Source organism: Muscardinus avellanarius (genome assembly GCF_963383645.1).
Source record: "Muscardinus avellanarius genome assembly, chromosome: 3".
NCBI lineage: Eukaryota > Metazoa > Chordata > Mammalia > Rodentia > Gliridae > Muscardinus > Muscardinus avellanarius.
The window spans coordinates 44,694,825-44,707,889 of record NC_137788.1 but is presented as its reverse complement, the minus strand read 5'-3'; the positions used below and the strand labels follow the sequence as shown (position 1 = coordinate 44,707,889).

General features: G+C 40.9%; 1 protein-coding gene across 1 annotated transcript in view; it reads left to right on the top strand.

Moving 5' to 3' along the window:
- Window positions 1-3,433: 3,433 nt before the first annotated feature.
- Window positions 3,434-13,065, top strand: part of ORC1 (origin recognition complex subunit 1) — a gene marked incomplete at both ends in the record, with an annotated part of 29,097 nt that continues 19,465 nt past the window's right edge. The window contains 4 exons of the mRNA XM_080691416.1: window positions 3,434-3,528; window positions 4,117-4,244; window positions 5,946-6,124; window positions 9,012-9,330. Coding sequence (XP_080547542.1) covers window positions 3,434-3,528; window positions 4,117-4,244; window positions 5,946-6,124; window positions 9,012-9,330 — 721 coding nt within the window. The remainder of the gene's footprint in view (window positions 3,529-4,116; window positions 4,245-5,945; window positions 6,125-9,011; window positions 9,331-13,065) is intronic.

Below are 13,065 nucleotides of genomic sequence, written 5' to 3'. Positions count from 1 at the left end.
TTATTTGGAAATAGGGTCTCACTAAGTTGCTGAGAGCCTCACTAAGTAGCTGAGGCTGGCTTTGAACCTGCCTGATCTTCCTGTCTCAGCCTCCCAAGTACTGGGATTACAAGCATGTGCCACCACGCCTGGCTGAGTTTGGCTCATGGTCTCCTGGAAAAGGAATGTTAAATTTTTACTTGGATTTGGTTTTTCAAGATGGGTCCCTGCTTTAGTAAGCTGAAATATGATTTATATTTAAGAAAATGGAAAAAATCGGACTAATGCCCTTGGTATACATATTCACAGTGAAAAATTAGGCCATTCATCTTAGATTATTCAAAAACTGTTGAAAGTTTGCTGGCAGATGCTAATTTGCTACAAGTGATATTTTTTCTTTTTCATTTCTTTTTTTTTTTTTTTGTGGTACTGGGGTTCCTGGAAGCCCTTCTACCTCCGGGCTACACTCCCAGACCTATTTTTTAATATTTTGAAACAGGGTCTCGTAAACCAGCTCTGCTGGCTTTGAACCGGGGAGATCCTCCTGTCTCCGCCTCCCAAGCGCGGGGATTATAAGCTGCGCCACAACGCCCGGCCCTTCTTTTTTTTTTTTTTTTTTTAAATGAGAGCGGTTAGTTGAGTATTGTGGTGTGCTTGGATCTTTGTATATTTTGCCAGACCTCATTGGTGAAAAGGTGAAAATTTCCAAGGTTATTTCTGATGGTTTCATGTTACATCATCCATTAAAAAGAACATATATTAAAGTGTTCTGTATTTCCCTAAATATTTATTTAGATTCAAACACTTTTACTAATTTTTATCAAAAAAAATATTGGATATTATGAATTTATTTTTTACTCAAGCAAGGCTTTCTTCTCTCTTTTTTACTCATCAATCTTATCAGCTGTTTATACTGTATTTCATTGAAATTAGATTAATATTAATACATTATGACATACTCAAATGTACATAAAGCCATCATTCAGGCATCTTTTGTAAGCAGTTTATTAGTAATTTTTTTTTGCTATTTTCTCAAAAGTACCTTTTCCAAAGCAAGAAATCATAAGGCTTAAAATGTTCCCAAATTGAATATAGAATGCTATTGAACTTTTGAAGATGAGTTTGTTTAATTTGGATGTTAATATGCTGTTCTGATGCTTTCTGATAATTCTGATGCTTTCAATATAATTGAAATTATTTATTTATCAATACTTCAGAGTAATTCTATTTGTCTTTTTTTTTTTAACCAAATTCTAATTCCCCATGAGAAAATCATGAAATTTAGAGAAAAGCTTTTTTGTGGTACTGGGGATTGAACCCAGGGGCATTCTGCCTCTGAACAATATCCCCAGCCCTATTTTATTTTATTTTATTTTATTTTATTTTATTTTACTATTTTGAACCAGGGTCTTACTAAGTTGCAGGGGGCCTAAGTTGCTGAGATGGACCACAACAAACCTGTAACCCTCCTGTCTCAGCCTTCCAAGTACTAGGAATACGGGCTTATGAAAGAGAGAAAAGCTTTATTCTTTTTTTTTTTTTTTTTTTTTGCAGTACTGGGGATGGAACCCAGGGGTATTCTACCTCCGAGGTACACCGCCAGCCCTATTTTATTTACTTTTTTTGTGTGTGGTACTGGGGGTGGAACCCAAGGGCTTTTCTATCTCCAGGCTATATACTCCCAGACCTATTTTATACTTTATTTGGAAACAGGGTCTCACTAAGTTGCTGAGAGCCTCACTAAGTAGCTGAGGCTGGCTTTGAACCTGTGCGATCCTCCTGTCTCAGCTTCCTAAGCACTGGGATTACAACTGTGAGCCACCATGCCCGGCTTTACCCCCAGCCCTATTTTTATCCTCTATTTTGAAACAGGATCTCCCTGTGTTGCAAAGGGCGTCACTAAGTAGCTGAGGCTGGCCTTGAACTGTGATCCTCCTGTCTCAGCCTCCCAAATGCTGGGATTACAAGCGTGCGCCACCATTCCCAGTTTAGCTTTATTTTTTAAGTTACTCAAACCCAACAGATTGGTAGCTGGGCACAGTGGCACATACCTGTAATCTTGGTACTTGGGAGGCTAAGACGGGATGATCACAGATTTCAGGTTGGCCTGGGCAAGTAAGCAAGATCCTCTCAAAATTAAAAGTAAGTAGTTCTAGGAATGTAGCTCGGTGGCAGAGTGCTCCTGGGTTCAGTTCTCAGTACCACACATATATAAAAGAAAAGGTAATGGATTGGCATTAATACCAGGATTATTAGATTATAAATAGGATTATGTGTGGATTTTTGTTTCATATCTCTGTTTTTATCACTTTAATGTAAATTCTTTTCAGGTGTTCACCATATTTACATCTGGACCTGTCAGCTGCAAAGAACAGTACTCCTTCCAACTGTCAAGTCAGTACAGGTTAGTAACACTGGCATATATATTTAAATCTAACTAGAGTGATGTACTTGTTAAACCCATTGCCAATACTATTGACCCCCAATACTATTTGCACACTTTTACCTCCATCCTTTGGAACTCTTATCAATATCCAGCAACTGTTTAATATTTAGCTCAGGCATCTTGCATAGCAAGCCCTTCCTTCCCTGAACATCCACCAGCCATAGTCTCTAACTTCCCTGAGTCCTCAGGGAAGCCTTGCACTATTTGTTTCCTTTACTGCATTGTTTGTTTGTTTGTTTGTTTGTTTATTCCCTATTTGGATTATGACTAATGTGAAGGCCTTTCACATGGTTGGATATTTCATGCATGTTTCATACTTATTGTACTTTATTCCTGATAAGTATTTCTGAACATATATAACTTATTTTCTTATATGTGTTGACCCTCCTGTTTTACTGGGTAAGATTAAATAAGGCACAGTATAAGATGTACAAAAATTCTACTAAATTGCCTCTTTTTTCTTTCTTTGCAATATAGGGTATTGAACCCGGGGTACTCTATCACTGAACCACATTCTTAGTCGTATGTGTGTTTTACAGGGGTTTGAACCTAGGGCCATTCTACCCCAGAGCTACAACTTCAGCCCTTTTTATTTTTTATTTTGAAACTGCATCTTGCAAGGTTGCTGACACTGGCCTCAAGCCTGCAATCCCCCAGTCTCCACCTTCCAAGCACTTAGATTACAGGCATGTGCCACTGCTCTCAGCTTAGTCTTTTATTTTGGGACAAGGTCTTGCTAAGCTTCCTAGACTGGCCTCAAACTTGCAATCATACTGACTCATCCTCCCAAGTAGCTGGGTTTGTGCCTGGCACTTAAATTGTCTATATTTAATCATCACCAAGCTTCACTTTTTCCTCAGAGAATATGTTACTTAAGCCTAAGATGTTTGGGGTGACACAGAAGCTGAAAAAAAAAATGGCTGAACTTGTTGAAGGGGGACTGAGTATGTGTTAGACCCATCAGAACATTGCCTGTTAATTCACAGTTAAGACTTTTTTACAGGAGCCATGGCATCCTACCACACAAGGCAGAAGACCAGACAGGCTTACTCATGGGTTGGCAGGCCACTGCTGGATCGGAAAATGCATTGCCAAACCTACAAGTGAGTGGGGGAGCCCTTCATTGGGCTGGAAATAAAACTTCTGAAGCTAAGCTGTTAATAACTTGTATTTGGCCTGTTCTAGTTATTGCAGGTTGAGGACTAAGGGACAGTATATATACACTGATTGTAAAGAGGGTTTGATCTGATGCAAGAAAACAGTAGTGTAATTAGCAATGGGGCAAAGTTATGGCCTGTTAGGGAAACAGGATACTTGGAAATGTCTTGTTGACTTAACCTGAGTTCTTTGTGTAACTAACTCTTCATGATGAATAGAAGACGGTATTATGTCCTTCCTTGCTTGAAAATTTTGGTGCTGTCATTGGGCAGCTTTCTAGCCTTGGGAAGCCTGTCTGTTCTTTGTCAGTAACTGAGAGGAGTTAGGATTTGTATTAAGGCTTCTAGATTCATCATTCATGCTAAAGCCATTGCATTATCCTATTTTGTGTGCTCTAGCATAATTTGGCACATTCCAAGTAGAAGAGTTGGGCAGCATAGAGAGTTTAGGTAGGAGAATTTCTGCTTTGAGAATGCTTCCAGTTCTAGAGCATCTGAAGAGATTTCATAACATGTTTCTCTGTTATTTCCTAGTGAAATATGTGTGAAAATAGAAGGATCTTCAACTCAGATTCATATTCAAGTTGGACAGTTTGTGTTGATTGAAGGAGAAGATGATAACAACCCTTATGTTGCAAAATTGATTCAATTGTTTGAAGACGGTGAGTTTGAGGCTGGAATGAAACCCTTTCCTTGTGAGCAGTGGCTGGGAGTAAGAACTAGAAGAGGCTGCTGATTCCTTTTTTTCATGATACCATGCTGGGCACCTTGGATATAAGGTGTAGTCATGTAAGCATTAGCTGCTCCCTCTTCCACCCGAGCAGTACTACGTAAAGCGGAATTGAGAGACTCAAGAATTAGGCTTTTTAAATTAATTTTAGGAGTGGGCAAAAGTGGTCAATAGAAAAGGCAGATTTGGGGGGTAGAGACAGAATGAGCTTGGGATGATGTCCCAATGATAGCCTTGTTTTTTAATTTTGGAATAAGGAAGTTGGTAATAAACTTTGCAAGGGTATCTTTTTTTTTTTTTAATGAGGTAAGTTGGATTAGGGAGGTGTATCAGTTAGGAAAATAAAAATATTTTAGGTGCTTTACATAGGAGGCTTGTGTATAAGGTTGAAAAGGCTGGAAGAAAAGGCGGTATTTCCCAGAGGAGAGCACATGGAAGGTGGGAATAGAGCAAAGTTCCAAAGAGAAGATTAAGACAGAAGAGCAAGTTGGAACTACACAAAACTGGCTCTTCCTGGAGATGCTAGGACAATTTAGTCATCCTATTTTGTTGTGTACTCTAGCATAATTTGGTACAGAGTCAACATAGAGAAATTATGTAGGGAAATTTCTGCTTTGAGAAGCTTTCTGATCTAGAGGGTCTGAAGAGATTTCCTAACATGTTTGTTATTTCCTTATGAAATTTATTTCCTCTGTTAGTGTTATTTCCTAAATTGAAACTAGTATCCACTGGGGGAACACAGAGAAGTGTGGGCTTCTGTGTACAGATATTAGACTTTATTTATTTATTTTTATTTTTTGGTGCTGAAGATTGAACACAAGGGCATTCTACCTCCAAGACCCCCCCACCTTCCCCGCCCTGTTTTTTATTCTTTTTTTTGAGACAGGGTCAAACTAAGTTGTGGTGGGCCTCACTAAGTAGCTGAGACTGGGCCGTGAACCTACGATCCTCCTGTCTCAGCCTCCCAAGTCTGGGATTACAAGTGTGTTTAACCACACCCGGCTTTAGACTCCTTTTGTGTGGTGCTCCTTTGGGTGGCTTTAGTCTCGAGAGAGTTAAGGGATGATGGTGGTGATGGTGCTGTTGAGTGTATGTTCTTTTGGTTTTAGTTAAGGCTGGTGTAGAATGATGTTAGTGGTATATAATGATAATAAAGCTCAAGATTTCAAGCGTATGTTTTCCAGAAGTCATCTCACTGCTCTAGTTCTTGCTAGGATAGTGTTTTTTCTTGCTATTAGATGCTTTCTTTATAATCACTGGTTTGTAGAATATGTTCATTGGTGGTTTATTCAGTGTCTGTAGTTGGAGCAGCTCCTCTCAAATCCCTTTTGCAATTCCTTTGTCCACTGATAACACCATTAGGAAATGAAGCAACATGAGAAGCACATGGGGTTGGTTGAGTCAGTTTGCTAATGGTTGGTCCTGTAATTTGACAAATTACTTAAGGTTCTTGCAACTTAATTTCCTTGTCTGTAAAAGGAAGTATAGTCATAGTGCCTTGCAGGTTATTATGAGGATTAAATTACATCCTGAGGGCATATATAGGCATTGGCACATAGGAACTACTCAGTAAAATGTTCTTGTTCTTTTTTTTTTTTTTTTTTTTAACCTTCCCTTTCCCACTGAATCCTAGATTCTGAATCCCATTCCAAGAAGCGTGCTCGAGTACAGTGGTTTGTCCGATTCTGTGAACTCCCTGTCTGTAAACAGCACTTATTGGGCCGGAAGCCAGATGCACAGGAAATATTCTGGTATGACTATCCTGCCTGTGATAACAACATTAGGGTCGAGAGCATCATTGGCCCTGTTCAGGTAGGTGGTGCCTTGATTCTGGGTTTTATCTCTGGGGGGCAGGGCAGGGAGACTGGGCATTGGACCCAAGGGCATTCTACCTCCAAGACATTCTATCCCCAGCCCCTTTTTATGTTTTTATTTTGAAACAGGGTCTCACTGTGTTGCTGAAGCTGGCTGCAGTCCTCTTGTCTCAGCCTTCCAAGTGCTGGGATTATAGGCATATGCCACTGCACTTGGCCTGGGTTCTGTCTTAAAGCTTACTTCTATCTCCTGAAGTGCATGAGCTCAGAAATGTTCCTGGTGTGGTGGTGCATGCTTATAATCTCAGCACCTGAAAGGCTGAGACAGAGGATCACAGATTCATAGCCAGCCTCAGGTACTTAGTGAGGCCTTCTATAACTTAGTGAGATCCTGTTTCCAAATAAAAATAAAATAGATCTGGGGGTATAGCTCAGAAGTAGAAGGCCCCTGGGTTTAATCCCCAGGACGTTAAAAAAAAAAAAAGAAAGAAAGAAAAAAAGTTTCTGGCTCTGATTTGCCCCACGGGGAATAAATTTTTTCCTGTTATCTTTGCTTTCTTGCCAGCTTTATCTCAACAAATATTTATTAAGCACATGTATCATGTGTTTGGAGCCTCCTGGAGGAGGTAACATTTGGGTTATGACCTGAGGGATAAGCAGGAATTAGTAAATGCATCTCAGTGGGAAATTATATTTAGCTGTGACTGGCAGGTATGAAACACTGTGGGGCTGAATATGCTTTGATAAATGAGGGCTTCACCTTGAGTGAATCGGTACAAAGAGTGCTAGTTGCTACAGGCAAATTTGTGTTATGGGATTTTATAATTAACCAAGAGCTAATGAGCTGCTGTTTGTAGGCTATAGCAGGACACTGTTTTGAAACTGAATATACGGCTTATTCCTGGGGCTACTTTAGCCCCCCAGAGTGGGATTGGATAGTTAATGAAGTGTGGTATTAGGGAGATTCGATGGTTGGCTTAACTGTTGACAGAGACTGGGCTGGCACGACTGGTGATTTAGGTCTGGGTTAAATGGTGGGAGTAGGAAAAAGCACATGTGGGGGTGAAACAGCAGTGTGAGCAGATTTGGGAGGGCGGAGGGGAGGAAGTGTTTAGGAAGGAGCATGCTGGTGGGAAAGGTGCAGGCCTGAAAGCAAGCTCCTTTTGTAAGCAAGGCCCTATTGAGGAACACTGCGTGCTCTGTATGTGGGGTGGGGCCAGATTTTAATGGGAAAATTTGGTCTAGGTGAAGAGTGGACTAGGAAGGAAAGCAACATAGGGTATGGAGATCAGCTAGGGAAGTCTGGAAATTATTTAGGAGATGATGTGTATGTGTCTAGGGTTATAGTAGGAATGGAGACATAAAGCCAATAAACATTTAAAAACAAAGTGAAGTTTTGTGTGGTGGCACAGGCTTGTAATCTAAGCATTTGAGAGGCTGACACAGGAGGATCCAGGTTCTCAGACAGCCTCAGCTACTTAGTGAGGCTCTTTGCAACTCAGTGAGGCTCTTGTTTCAAAATACAGAATAAAAAAATTGGTCTGGTGGTGTAGTTCAGAGGTAGAATGTCCCTGGGTTTCATCCCCAATACTGGAAAAGAAAAAAAAAAATGATTTCAGCTACTTCATGAGGCCCTCTGCAACTTAATGATGAGACCCTGTTTTAAAATATATTCCGGGTGTGGTGGTGCACACTTGTAATTGCACAGGTTCAAAGCCAGCCTCAGCTACTTAGTGAGGCTCTCAGCAACTTTGTGAGACCCTGTTTTCAAAGAAAGTATAAAATAGGTCTGGGAGTATAGCCCGGAGGTAGAAAACCCCCTGGGTACCACAAAAAAAAAAAAAAAGCCAGGCGTGATGGTGCATGTTTGTAATCCCAGCATTTGGGAGGGTGAGACAGGAGGATCATGGTTCATGGACAGCCTCAGGTACTTAGTGAGGCCCTTTGCAACTCTGTGTGACCCTGTTTCAAAATAAAGAATAAAAAATAAGGCTGAGGGTATAGCTCAGAGGTAGAATACCCTTGGATTCCATTCCCATTACTGGGGAAAAAAATAAAGAAAGAAAGGATAAAAGCCGGGAGTGGAGGTGCACACTTGTGATCCCAGTACTCTGGAGGCTGAGACCGGAGGATTGTAGTTCATGGCCAGCCTCAGCTATTTAGTGAGGCCCTCTGCAACTTAGTGAGACCCTGTTTCAAAATAAAAAGAATAAGTAGGGCTATGGGTGTAGCTCGGAGGTCCAATGAATGCCTCTGGGTTCCATCCCCAGTACTGCACACACACACACAAAAGAATAAAAAAGTTAGGGCTGGGAATGTAGCTAGGTGGTAGAATGCCCCTGGGTTCCATCCCCAGTACCATAAATAAATAAATACATAAATAAATACCACAACCAAATAGAGCTGGGTGTGGTGGCGCACGCTTGTAATCCTGGCGCTTGGGAGGCTGAGACAGGAGGATTGCACAGGTTCGAAGCCAGCCTCAGCTACTTAGGCTCTCGGAAACTTAGACCCTGTTTCCAAATAAAAAATATATAAAATAGGTCTGGGGGTATAGCCCAGAGATAGAAAAACCCCTGGGTTCCACCTCCAGTAGCGCGCGCGCGCGCGCGCGCACACACACACACACACACACACACACACACACAATAAATAATTTACTCTGTATACTTTGTTGACATCTTTGCAGCTACTAACGATTGAGTAAGTGCTCAGTTTTTCTATCAGTATGCTGTGCCACGCCTGTGCCTCTTTTGACTGGAAAGGTAGTAATGTTTCAGGAACAGATGTTGGGCTTAATGGTTTTTATTCATAGCTCTGATGAAGTCTTCTTGGCTGGTTTAGGCCTCATCTTTTTCTTATTCATATGTACTTTCTAAATTCAGGTCGTAGCTTTAGCCCCAGATGAAGTGATCCCTGTAAATCTGAAAAATGAGAAAATATTCTTTGTGAAATTATCCTGGAACCAAAAGAAGTTCAAACCATTGTCCCCAGAACTATTTGCGGAGTTGGACAAACTACAAGAAGCCAGCCCCAAGTGCCAGAGATCCTTGGAAGCCAAAACTAAGAATATGGAGAGCTGTTCTTGGGCCACAGCAGACCATGTGGCTGAAAGAATTGAATCAAGTCACTCAGCCTCCAAATCTCACCGAACTTCTACCCATTGTGTAATCCCCACTGCAAGGAAGAGGCTGGAACTTGGCAGTGAGTATGCAGTGGGTCACCATGGGCAGTGACGGGGATAAAGGAATAAAATAAAAATGTTAAGTGAGTAAGGAGAGTATTGAGAATATATGTAGCCTGAATTTTACCATTTTAATAATTTTAAAATAGTATCAAGGACATTCACATTGTTAAAACTGAGCCCGGCGTGGTGGCGCACGCGTGTAATCCCAGCATTCGGGAGGCTGAGACCGGAGGACCGCAGTTCACAGACAGCCTCAGCTACTTAGTGAGGCCCTCCGCAACTCAGTGAGACCCTGTTTCAAAATAATAAAAAATTGGGCCAGGGGTGTAGCTCAGAGGTCAAATACCTCTGGGTTCCATCCCCAGACCCGGAAAAACAAAAAACTGAGTCTGTCCCATTAAACATTAACTCCCCAACCCTCCCCATCCCCTAGCCCTTGGAAATCTACCATTCTCTTTTATGTTTCAAGAATTTGACTGCTCACACAGGATTTGTCTTTGATTTGTAAACATAGATCACATTTTGTTTAGCCTTTCATCTGGCTGTGGACACTTTTGACAATCGCAGTTAATGCTTCTGTGAGTGTGCAGGTAACAAATGTGTCTTACTCTGCAACGGGTCTCCATGCACTAGAAGAAATCCTACTTCCAGTTCTTCTGCACATATACTGGTTGCATCATATGATAATTTTACTTTTTATTTTATTTTCAAAGAACTTCCAGACTTGCTGGGCATGGTAGCGCGTGCTTGTAATCCCCGCACTTGGGAGGCAGAGACAGGAGGATCACACAGGTTCGAAGCCAGCCGTGTTGGCTTAAGAGACCCTGTTTCCAAATAAAAATAGGTCTGGGAGTGTAGCCCGGAGGTAGAAGGGCTCCCAGGAACAACAGTACCACAAAAAAAAAAAACTTTCAGACTATTCCATAGTGACTAAAATATTTGACATTCCCATCAACGGTGTACAGGGGTTTCGATTTCTCCATATACTTACCTGTGCCTATCATTTTCTGATTTTTTTTATAATAGCCATCCTACTAGATGTGAAGGGATGGTAAGTCATGATTGTATTACATTTATGAAGTGAAATGTGATGTTTTGGTTTATGCACATGTGGTATATTAAGTCAAGTGAATTCGCTTTTCCATCGCCTCATTCACTCACCTTGAAGTCTGCGGTCACTGATTTGAACACACAGCACTGTGTTGTAGAATATTGTTACCGCTGTGTGTAAGTCTCTAAAGTTGCTCTTTTGTCTAGGTGAAAGCTTGTGTTCTGTGACCGGCAACTCCCATTCTCTTGCTTCCCGCCTCTCCTAGTCTTTGGTACCCATCTTCTGTTCTCTGCCTCAGTGAATACAGCTCTTCTTAACTCATAGGTGAGAGCAAGTGGAATAATTGTCTTTTGTACCTGGCTTATTTCGCTTAGCATATCCTCTAACTTTATCTGTATTGTCTCCTCACTGTTTTTAATGTTCATTTACTCATGATTAGTGATGTTGAGCCCTGAAATCAGCTGATTCTTCAAAAGCCCTGCTGCCGAGATGACATTGTTTCTAGATCCTCAGTGGAAGTGCTAAAAAAGATAACTTTTTTTTCTGATAGTACTGGGAGTTGAACCCAGAAGCTCATGCATGCTAGGTAAGTGCTGTACCACTGAGCTACATCCTCAGCATCAAAATAACATACTTTTTTAAATTTTTTGTGGTACTAGTGATTGGATCAAGGGGTTTTCTACCTCTGAGCTACGCCCCCAGCCCTATTTTATTTTATTTTATTTTATTTTATTTTATTTTATTTTATTTTATTTTTGCAGGTCTGGGGATGGAAACCAGGGGCATTTTAACTCCGAGCTGCACCACCAGCCCTGTTTTTTATTCTTTATTTTGAAACTGGGTCTCACTGAGTAGCAAAGGACCTCACTAAGTATCTGAGGCTGTTTGCGAACTGCGATCCTCCGGTCTCAGCCTCCTGAATACTGGGATTACCAGCGTATGCCACCATGCCTGGCTATTTTATATTTTATTTGGAAACAGTGTCTCACTAAGTTGCTGGGGCTGGCCTTAAACCTGTGATTCTTCTGTCTCAGCCTCCCAAGTACTAGGATTACCAGCATAAGCCACCATGTCTGGCCCCAAAATATATACATCTTAAACCTCTTGATTCATATTATTTATAATCTGAACCACTAGATCCTTCCCATATTTTATAATCATATTTCTCTTCTTCAGGAAGAACCCTGGTTCCCAGATACAATCCTGATATACATAGCATAGTTGTACAGTTGAATTATCAATCTTCCTTATCAACAGTAAACTCAAAATAGAATTGATAGTTTATTTATGGTTCTTTATGCCTTTAGAATGTATTCCACAGGGTGAGTAAAGTTACCTTTAATTTTCTTCTGAAAAAAATTATTGGTATTAAACAGTTTGGTCCTTTTATTTCTTTGTCTATTTAATTTTAGAGCTTTTTTCCTTCTTTGATTTAATTTTTTAAATGTGAAATATTAAGTCAAAACTATTTAGAACAGATGTACTCAGAGAGGCCCTCCTTTCCTTACTCCCACCCTGTGTTCCCTACCTTTCATAGGTATGAATTTATTGCTTTATTATGTATATCAGCAGATTTTATATGTATGTACCTGTATGTGACAATTCATTTTTATTTTTCATTCCTACTCAGTAGAATAGCATGCTACATACATTTTTTTTTTTTTTTGTGGGTCTGGGGGTGGAACCCAGGGGCATTCAACCTCTGAGCTACACCTCCTGCCCCTATTTTTTATTCTTTATTTTGAAACAGGGTCTCACTGAGTTGCAGAGGGCCTCACTAAGTAGCTGAGGCTGTCTGCGAACCGCGATCCTCCAGTCTCAGCTTCCCGAATGCTGGGGTTACAAGCGTGCGCCACCACGCCCGGCTACATACATTCTTTTCTGATCTCTTGCCCTTACAGTGAACCTGAACCTCACTCGATGACTGTCCTGATAGCTTAATCCATCCTGTCATATGTCTTTATCCTTTGGAATTTTTTGTGTATATGCAGAGTTCTTCAGATGTCAATTGTTTGTATTATTAATAGGTCCTTAGTAAAGTATGTGTTTTAGGAGCTGAATATAAAAATATAAAACATTTAGAATATGGAAAAAGCTACTTTTCCCCCTTTTTTTTTTTTTTTTTTTTTTTTTTTTTGCGGGTCTGGGGATGGAACCCAGGGGCATTCGACCTCCAAGCTATAGCTCCTGCCCTGTTTTTTTTTTTTTTTTTTTAATTTATTTTTATTGGTGTATTGTAATCATACATCACATTGAAATATAAGACTTGAGAGGATATACAGGCACACATCATCCAATTAGCCCTCATCCAGTCCCCATCCCATTCCCTCCCCCTCCCTCGATCCCATGCTTGTTTGGTGATTAACTTTGATACATTTTTTTATGTACCTCCTGTGTTTTAAAGAGGCTCCATCCTCCCCTATTCCATACCCTCTGATTGGTCACCTTAATTGCTTCACTATAGGGCCCTTTCTATAGCTTGACCTCTTCCTGTTGCCTCTTTCCTCCTAGTTATTGCTGATTAGGGGAAGCATCTGGTTTTAATTTTCTGCGATATTTCTATGTGCATGCCGTGTTGCAAATACCGATCCCACTCTTGACGGCCCCAGTTGTGGCCTGGCTACCCGGTGGACTGATCCAGACCTCACTGGCTCAAGCAGTTGCCTTGCCTCATGGGAGGCCCCAGTTCTGGCCTCACTGG